Source organism: Manis pentadactyla, chromosome 3 (genome assembly GCF_030020395.1).
Source record: "Manis pentadactyla isolate mManPen7 chromosome 3, mManPen7.hap1, whole genome shotgun sequence".
Taxonomy (NCBI): domain Eukaryota; kingdom Metazoa; phylum Chordata; class Mammalia; order Pholidota; family Manidae; genus Manis; species Manis pentadactyla.
In genome coordinates this window covers 102,280,323-102,289,499 of record NC_080021.1, presented here as the reverse complement: position 1 = coordinate 102,289,499, position 9,177 = coordinate 102,280,323, and the positions used below count along the sequence as shown (strand labels likewise).

Genomic DNA, 9,177 nt, shown 5'->3' with positions numbered 1-9,177 from the left:
GAATGCTTTTGCCAACTGCTGGGTTTGTAAATCTTGGAATATTGAAGGGTAAGACTTCTTGTATTTGATCAGGTTTGATTGGAAAAGCAGAATCCCTAAGAGTGGTATCTAAATGGAGATTTCTTATATATATAGGAGTTGGACCTTACACAGTTGTGAATGCTGAATGGTGGGGGAGAAATCTCTGCAAGATCTTGGCTACAGGTCAGTCAGCCCTGCAATTGGGATGGATGGCAGATGGGTGAGAGCCAGGACATCTGGAATCTGTGAGGAAGAACTAGACCCCTGAGGGAAACCTCCCTTTCCTCACCCACATCTAATATACCGTGAAAACGAGCTGGGATAAACATTTGTCTCTCACCCACTCTAATCTTGCTGCTCAGGGTAACCTGCAGGAGAAGCTGGTGTCTTTCCTGCAGAGCTGCACATGTTTGTGGCCCAGAACAGGGAGAATCTGCAAGGGGGAGACTTGCCCAGAGTGGGAGAAGCTAAGGGCCTGGGTGCTCTGCCCATCTGGGCTGGAAGGTGAGTGAGTGTGCACAGGCTGCCCTAGCAAATGGTGCCCTGCATCCACATTTGGAGAGTAAGAATTATGACTGCAGCTTTACTTCCACCTTCCAAGTTTCATAAAAAATATCTCTTGGAGTCTGTGCCAGCCAGAACTATATGGAAAGGGAAATCTAGGAAATGCAATTCCAGCTTAGCAAAATTGACTCAGTATAAAGCTACTTGCAAATAAAATAACCCTGGGAGTCTTGCTTCCTCCCTTTTTCCACCCACATCTAATATACCAGCAAGTTCTGTTGGAGTTACTGACACATAGATAGTGCTCAGTTATGTATAAATGTTAGCAATCATTAGCTTTTATGTTTTTAAGAAACGTAAGCACAGAGAAGTTAGGTATCTTTTCTGTAGTCACACAGCTAATAAGCAGCTGGGCCAGAATTTACAGCAGACTCGTGCTCAATCACTACCCTACAGTGCCTGAGAAAGGCATTGTTTATTCTGACATACAATTGCTAAATAAAGATTTGAAGCCAAACAATATTGTTCCTTCATGAGCTACTTTAACTAATCCCAATTTGTAGGAGGCAAGGGAACCTGTGTTAAATGAGAGATCATGGAGGCAGAAAATAATATAGAAGCATGACATTGTAATTTTTCTTTCTATAATTACTTGATCTTAAAACCATGGCTCTTTATGTCCAGAAGGTGATACAGGGCAAGACTTTTAGGACAATCAGATACTCTTCAACCATCCCCCTGACATGATCTCTACTGTAGTACAGACATCCCTGTGCATTTGATTTTACTTCCAGTCTCTCTGTCTTCTTGGTTCTATTACTCCTGAAAGTTAACTGTTCAGTACAGATTGACTCTGTCAAGTACAGAGTCACAGATATGCCAAGGATGTCCAATCTGGAGTTGGTATTAGGCAGTGCCTTGCAAAAGAGAAATGTACTCTCTCCTGTGCATAGTACAGCATTTAAAGAAACATTCACTAATATGGGATCTACAATAATGTGACCAGACTCCACTCACGTTGACCTTTGTTGCCAAGAGGAAGAAACGAGGACTGCAGATGTGGAAGAATACAGAACAGGAGAATACAGACACCTTTAATTCGGAACAGGATTTTCAGTTTTTTTCCTCATTTGGTTCTTCTTCTATAAGCTAGGTTCTGGGAGCGAAACAGCTCCAACATTATGGACTGGCTTCTCTCAAGGGTCAGATCAGTTTAGTCTGTTGGTAGGAAAAGCTGTATCTCCAATAGTCAAGATTTCAGTTGCCTTAAAGGAGGAGGATGGAGACAAAGGAAGCTGAGAGAACATGGTTGGATCAGCACCAATCTATTTCCACCACAGAGAAACAACCAACGTACCTGTCCTTCGAGTGGGGCAAGAAAAGTAATGTTAAGAAATCTTGATGGGTGAATGGCTGTGTCTAATAGAAAAGCCATTTAAAACAAATCACTTTCTATGAATTTCTGTAAAAACATTCTCAAATTCAGAGTTCTTACAAATTCAGCCAGCCTGTAACTCTCAACCAATTCCAATACTGAGGTTTACATTATGTGGCCTGTGGGAATCTTCCTTGGCCATAAATGCAAATAGGAAAGTGCAGAGCTCTGAATAGATACATAGTTTCTTCTTAAAAGAATGGTACCATTTTTGCTTGGAGATGCCACTTATAGATAAAATGATATATAGGTAGTTTTTTGTGCTTTGTTTTTATAAAATAGAATGGTTGTATTCTTTCTTCAGTGACTGCTTTCAGCCATGCTCTTTCAAAACTCCCTTCCCTCAGCCAAAGTGATACATTCTGGGAAACTTCCAAAGCTTTCAGGCACTTCAGGTATTAAAAAGTTCCCTCCAGTCACATTGAGTTTAAATCTTCAATCTCATGTCCAATGCCAACTCCATCCTCACCCTCAGTCTGGCATTTCACTTAACACTCCAGGGCTCCAGTTCCTCCGGAGTCCAGATGGTAGGGAAGAGGGATTAGAGGAAAATGGTGTAACCTTTTTTACATAAATGGTGCAGATATAATCTTCTCTTGGTCATTGGTGCCTGCTGTGTGGCAGGTGTCCAAATGGTGTTTCTTTCATGGTTTTTGCACAGATCCTTTGGATGACCCACAAGTTTCCTGGCTAGCCGACTGCTAATCTCTTCCACCAGCTCCTGCACCTGGCCATATACTTCAAACTTCTTATCGCTGGGGTCCCTCTAGCTGGATGGCTGCCCTTTTGGACATGGTACCAGCAGGACAACTCAAATCCAGCTACTGTTCCTGGTCTGCATGACCCTTAGGACATACACACAACCAGATTGCTCCAGCAAGCCTTTCATTTCCAAATTACCCAGGCAAGAAGCAAGAACTGGTCTTAATCTTTATCTGTTCCCAAACTTCTGAGGAAATATCGTTGGTTTTTCCAAGAACTCTCTTACCAAATTCTGCAACAACAAAGGTGCCTGTGTGGGTCCATGAGTTTCTGCGTCCCAGCTAGATGTCAGCCTTCCCTCCCCACAGACACAGTTGGTCTCCAGGGAGGTTCTCTGCACCCTGACACATTTGGCATTAGGGGAGGGAAGTGAGTAGCTCTCACCTTGAACATTGAAGTTTAGGGTGCTTCTAACTCCTGCACTTCTGTTAATATAAACTAGAGGGGGAAGAACAGTATTGGCCACCGAACCAGTCCTGCCAATTGGTCCTTCAAATATAGGTGATTAGCACCTATTATTCTCAGCTTTGGGGCTGTAGCCTCACTTCCAAGACAACTTGAGATATCTCTTTAACATCCTGTCACTCAATGTTGCAATGCATATCCTTGCACATTTATCTTATAAGATTTTGAGCATATGTCCAAAGGGTAAATTTCAGCATGGGATTTTGTCTTTTAACAGATATTTCCAAATTGTTCCCCAGAAAGGCTGAACTAGTTTGTACTTCCACCAGTAGTTCAGGAATATATCTGTGTCTCTACATCCTCACCAGCACCAGTTAGATATCTCCCAGTGTCTTTTTAAAAAATGGTATTGAGGAATAACTGACAAATATAATTGTATATATTTAAAGTATACAATTGTGATGATTTGATAGACATATACATTTCCTTTCCCTCCATAAGGCTCCCCAACATCTCATCTAAATCATGGCATCAGATTCAAAGTGCAGGACCTTGACACTGACATTAGTTTAAAGGCAGCTCCACTGGTCATCCAAGAACAGGATAACCACATAGATACTTACATTCAAAATGGAAGGATAAAAATAGCCACTAATCCATAATACTCTAAACATAGATACTTACATTCAAAATGGAAGGATAAAAATAGCCACTAATCCATAATACTCTAAACTGTCTGGTCATGTCACTCTGTTCCAGGTACATGGAACATTCCCTTGATTAAGCATTGTTTCTGCTCCCTGGAAATGGCCACACAGCTCACTGTGTTCCATGGTTCCTGGCTCCAGTGGGGCATCCTTTCTTTCAATCCCACTCTCTCCCTGCTTCTAAAACGGATTTTATTGGCAGCTTAGGAACTTCCTATGCTGTTTCCTGCCCATGTAAGTTTCTAAGACCGGAAACCTAGAATTTGATAAATCTCAGTTTTAAAGTCAAAAAGTTATAATAGTTTTAAACAAGACCAATTATACAACTATGGTCTTACATCTGTAATAGGAGATGAGTCAGCAGGATAGGAAATTCCCAAGGGCCTCTTTTAACATACCTTGCAGTCTCTCTTCCCCCAGATAAATCCTGAATCTCTGAGATTCTAGAAGATGTTTCTTGGTTCCAATTCCCCACACTCTGGGATTAAACCAGGGAAATAAATATTTTAAGAAACAGTGAGTTTCTATACGTGACAACAGGGTTAAGGATCTCCTGGGTGACCTGCAAACTTTGTCCTCCTTCAAATGATTAATGATGACAAACATTTGTATTATATAATATCTCCATCAAGTCCCAGGGCCAAATTCTTTCCATTCTGGGAGAACAGATGTTCTTGTTTGTCATTGTTTTCTACTGTAATGGTTTTTGATGCCCTCATTTCATTTCTCTAGGATTATTTGTTTTCTTATTCTTTTTTGAGAGGTTTTTAGTCAAAGCTTCTTGAAAATTCAAATAAATATATGTCTGCCGAGTTTCCTTTGCTTTGTATTTAAAAAATCTTTTAGAGAACCTTTCTGATAGGTTATCCACTGATCTGATAGGCTTGCTCTTGGTCAGAGTCCCGCTGCTTACCCAACCACGTTACAGTTACCCAGCTCTTCATGTTCACAAGGGAGAGCCACAGCAAACGGAGAGAACTATATTTGTCCTTATCCTCCAGTTTGAAGCCAGAGGCCACATGTGACTTTGCCACAGAAATAGTTGCCATTGGGAAATACAGTACTGTATTTCCTTCGTGTTTTGGCCTCATTTTGCACTTCTTGCAGAACCTCAGCAGGTTCAACATTGCTCAGTCTGAAAGACTGGTGGGCTCTGAAATCGCTTTGCAATTTCTGTCTTTAGATACTTCTATCTTATTGCATTTTAAGAGCATAGTCTCCCTTGGGAAAAAAACACCACCAATTGCTCTCCCTACCTTTTGCACAAAAAGGACCCACACCAGAAATTTCAGGTGGTTTTTAAGGTCCAATTTCCCACAATGAGCAGTTTTAACTATCTTTCCACTGCCTTTGTGAAACCTTCCCGTGGCCTGGCAGGACCTTTGAACACTACCCATTACAGGAAAGCAAAGGAAGGGCTGCTGTGTACAAACTGAAACAGCAAGCAAGAGTCTGAACTTCACCTGCCTTTACTGAGCAACCGTGGAGTGCTTCCTTTGCCTCCTCCATTCACCAGGAGAGAGAACATTTCAACCTAGAAGGCCACCCACTTTTGCTTAGAGGTCTAGGTCATGCCTTTGACCTGGGGAAGCCAGAGTGGCCTACCTGTCCAATTCCCCAGCCTCATGGACAGTGTCCCCAGGATGGTTCTAGTCTCGGCCAACTGTAGTGTCTGTGGAAAATATAAGTTTTCTGTCAAGAATTTTAGGGCTCCGAGTCCCGTTGCAATGGAGAAGGGAAGGTTGGCTGCACTCTGTTTTGACTTTAATTTTGTAGTGTATCAGACAGAAACGTGAAATGGAATTTTTTAAAAGTCTATGTATTTGGTGGTGGGAGGAGGGTCCTGGAAATCACGGGCCTTGGCATGCCTACTTCTGAGTAAAAAATCCCTGCAGCGGTTAAAAGAGCTTCTTCACATGTAGGGATGTAATCGCGTGGCCTGTGTTCCAAAAATGGTGATCACAGGACGCGAGCCTGCACGTTGCGGTGTTCCGCGACGAGCACGGGGCCGGGGCGCCCGCCGGCATCGGGTCCAGGCTGGGTCCCCGCCCAGGCGACGCGCGGCGCACTCGCCCCCCACCCCCTCCCGCGCGGCCGGCCCAGCAGCGGTGGGCGGGCCCAGGCCGGGCGGGCGCGGCGCCCCGGCTCTCTCGGAGGAGGCGGCCGGCGGCACTAGAGGGAGCTGCTCGCGCCGCCGCCGCCGCCGCCGCGCGGCCCTCCCCCCCGCCCCCGCGGCCCCCACGCCCGCGGCCCGAGCGCCGCCCCCCAGCCGCGCCGCCGCGATGGCGGAGGACAGCGAGTCCGCGGCCAGCCAGCAGAGCTTGGAGCTGGACGACCAGGACACGTGCGGCATAGACGGGGACAATGAGGAGGAGACGGAGCACGCCAAGGGGTAGGCGCCCGCCGCGGGCTCCGCTCGCTCGGACGCCGGCCCGGGGGCGCGGCGGGCCCGGCGGCCGCTCGGAGGGGCGCGGTTGGTCCCCGTGTGGGCCGGCCGGGCTCCGAGACCGCGGCGAGGTGCGGAGCAAGCGGCGGAGGCGAGGCTGCGGGGTGGGCGGGAAGTGTGGGGCCCGACGCGGGGGCCCGCGCTGTCACCTGCCGCGCGGCTTGCGCTTGCCCGGCTCCGGCCTGCGGCGCGACGTGCGGCCTCGGCCAGCGTGTGCCTCGGTGGGACCGAGGGGAGGCGCGGCACCCTTCCCTTTGTGGCGGCCCCGTGGGGGTGGGGGCCCTTCTCCGCTCGCTGTCATCCTCCCTCAAGCCCTTGTAGACCCACCCCTCCCCCGGCCGCCGCCACCCACAGAGGAAAGCAGCGCCCAAGGTGGGCAGCGGGTAGAGATTGCGCCGGGCGCTCCGGCGCTGCTGATGGGGAACTGCGGAAAGTTGTGCGCCCCCGGCCCGCCCGCGTGGAGCCGGGTCGGGGGCGCGGGGGCCGGGACGCAGGCTTGCCGCCGCCGAGCAGTCCGCGGAGCTCTCTGGAGCGAGTCCGACGTCCCGAGCGCGGATCCCTTGTGGGGTAGCTCCCTCAGACCGGGCCGATCCTGCTGGCAGACGGTGCTGGAGCTGCCAGGCCAGACGCGCCGACACCTGGCCGGCGACTTACCCCGTTTCACTGCTCCCATGCCCCCCCTTGACTTGCTCTCCCCTTGGAGAAAAGATTGCTTCCGGTTACGGATGGTATTCAAGTTCTGATTTTAGAGGCAGGGGTTCATTTTAGAGACTGGTGTCTTTAAAGGTGGTGCTTACATTGCTTCTTACCCCGTTGGATTCAGACTGCGCTGGCACACACCGCTGTTGCTGCCCCTTAGAAGTGAGAATTTGCAAACCATGGTGACTGAAGAATTGGGTCAGCTTAAAAACATGATAGGGAGGGCCTTAGTCACAGATGGCTTATTTATTCAGTTCATGGAGATGATTCTTTAAATGATTGATGATTTAAACTGTAAAGCATTTGCATTCTATTTAACGTCTCCTTGAAGATTTATTTAAGAAAGGAACTTTTACTGAGCTTTAATGTGTTATAAAATATTAAGAGAGATCAAGGAAAAGAAAAGCTGACTAAATGTTTCTCCCATTTATTTGCAAGTTGCCTTTTTTATTTCTGCAGTGAATACTTCACTGACAGCTGCAAGTACCCAATGTTATAATTCAAGTCTAGGATATTTTATTAAAAGAGAGGAAAGGAAATTCTACAGCATTCTGAGCCTGAGTTCTGTTTATGCAGTGCTATGGCTGCAGTGATAGAAATTTGCCTGTGATTGATAGCTAAATATAAATATGTTTTTGAGACAATTAGCCATGGGCGCAGGCGCAAATGGGAGGAATTACCCAAATAAGTTAAGAACTCGCCCCTTATCTTTCTGGGGAGGCCCTGCGCACTTCTCTCTTCATTGTAATTTCTGTTTATTATTCATTTTTTTTGAAGGTTTGATTCTTTTTTGCTTTCGCAATCAGGAATGTCCATGATACAAAGAATTATTCAGTGTGCCCATTGATCTGGGCCGGTCCTGAGAACCTGATGAAGTTCTCAGATTAGCACCCAAAGACATCTCCATGCCCTCTTCAGAGGTTTTCAGTTTTGTGTGTGACCACATTACTTATATGTTAGCATGGCTACTCAAAATTTAGAGACACCCAGTGGACTGAAATGTTTTAACCAAGAGCCAATAATGTAACAGTTTCTAGTGGGAAGAGATTGATATAATGGGTTTACTGTAGTCTATTAAAACATTAGGAGATTAGTAAAAATCCCAGTTGCTGCAATTGTTGGACTGCTTTTTTGGATTTGAGTTTAGATAATGTGTGCCAAATTTGGGGGAATAATTGTATTTTATTTGGCATGTGGACTGATGATAGGGCTTAGTAGAAACCTGGATTTTTTTCTTAAGTAGATTAAGTTGGTAAATGTTAAAATTTAAATGGCTCCTCTTTTCTATGCTTGGTCTCTTCATTCCCCACCAATTTACATGAAAACCTTTGGAAGAATGAGTAGGTAAAGTGCTTTACTTTTTAAAGGTGAATTAGCACATTGAAGCTGCAAGGCATGAGTCAGTACACCAAAGCAACAATTTACTAAATAGTGCCCTTATAGTCAAAAAGAATTAAAATACCCAACAATTGAGTATGATGTATTTATTAGTTGTTTGAGACATATTTAAATGAAACTAGAGCCTCAGATAAAAGGGAAATACCAAATAAGATTATTTTGCACCAAAATGTAAATACTATCATGGATACTTTTCTTTCATTTTCATAGAATTTTCTTTATGGACTAAAAAGAGTATTTCATTTTTGTGGATGATGCTGAATGTCCACAGATGAAATATATTTTCTGTTCAATTAAATGTAGTGGCTTTTATGTTTAATTAAAAGCAATAAAATACTTGAATCTCCCTATTTCTATCCTATTTTTCATGGAAAATTTGCTGTTTAACTTTTTGGTCCACCCAAGTATGAAAGTGGCGTATCATTATATAAATATCATGAATTCAAAAAAACCTGGGGGAAGGGAGGGATTATCAGTTTTCCTCAGTAAGACTATATTCAAATTATGTTGTTTATTTTTGTCAACAAAATAGAACTAGACTAATAAAGGATTACCTAGAAAGATCCTTCAAATAACTGTCTTTAATTTATGATTGACAATGAGGGGAAGTAACCAGGTCTTTGTAAAGAGCTTAAGGGAACTTGAAAACTTTCAAGTAATTCGAAGTTCTAAGGTAATCTTGTTTACACTGCTATTTTCTTTTTTAAGCAAAGACTTTCTACATAAATGAAAATTAACTTCAATCCTGCTTCCTGTGTGAATTATTAGAAATGGTCTAGAGTACTGAAGGTCTCTGTTCT

The 9,177-nt window shown here is 44.8% G+C and overlaps 1 protein-coding gene across 2 annotated transcripts in view; it reads left to right on the top strand.

Moving 5' to 3' along the window:
• Positions 1 to 6,051: 6,051 nt before the first annotated feature.
• NMT2 (N-myristoyltransferase 2) overlaps positions 6,052 to 9,177 on the top strand; it is a 56,109-nt gene continuing 52,983 nt past the window's right edge. Inside the window, exon 1 of one of the 2 annotated variants that reach the window (XM_036908043.2) lies at positions 6,052 to 6,226. In XM_036908043.2, the coding sequence (XP_036763938.1) occupies positions 6,117 to 6,226 (110 nt within the window). In that variant the 5' untranslated portion in view covers positions 6,052 to 6,116. The remainder of the gene's footprint in view (positions 6,227 to 9,177) is intronic. The other variant, XM_036908042.2, reaches the window with a different exon arrangement.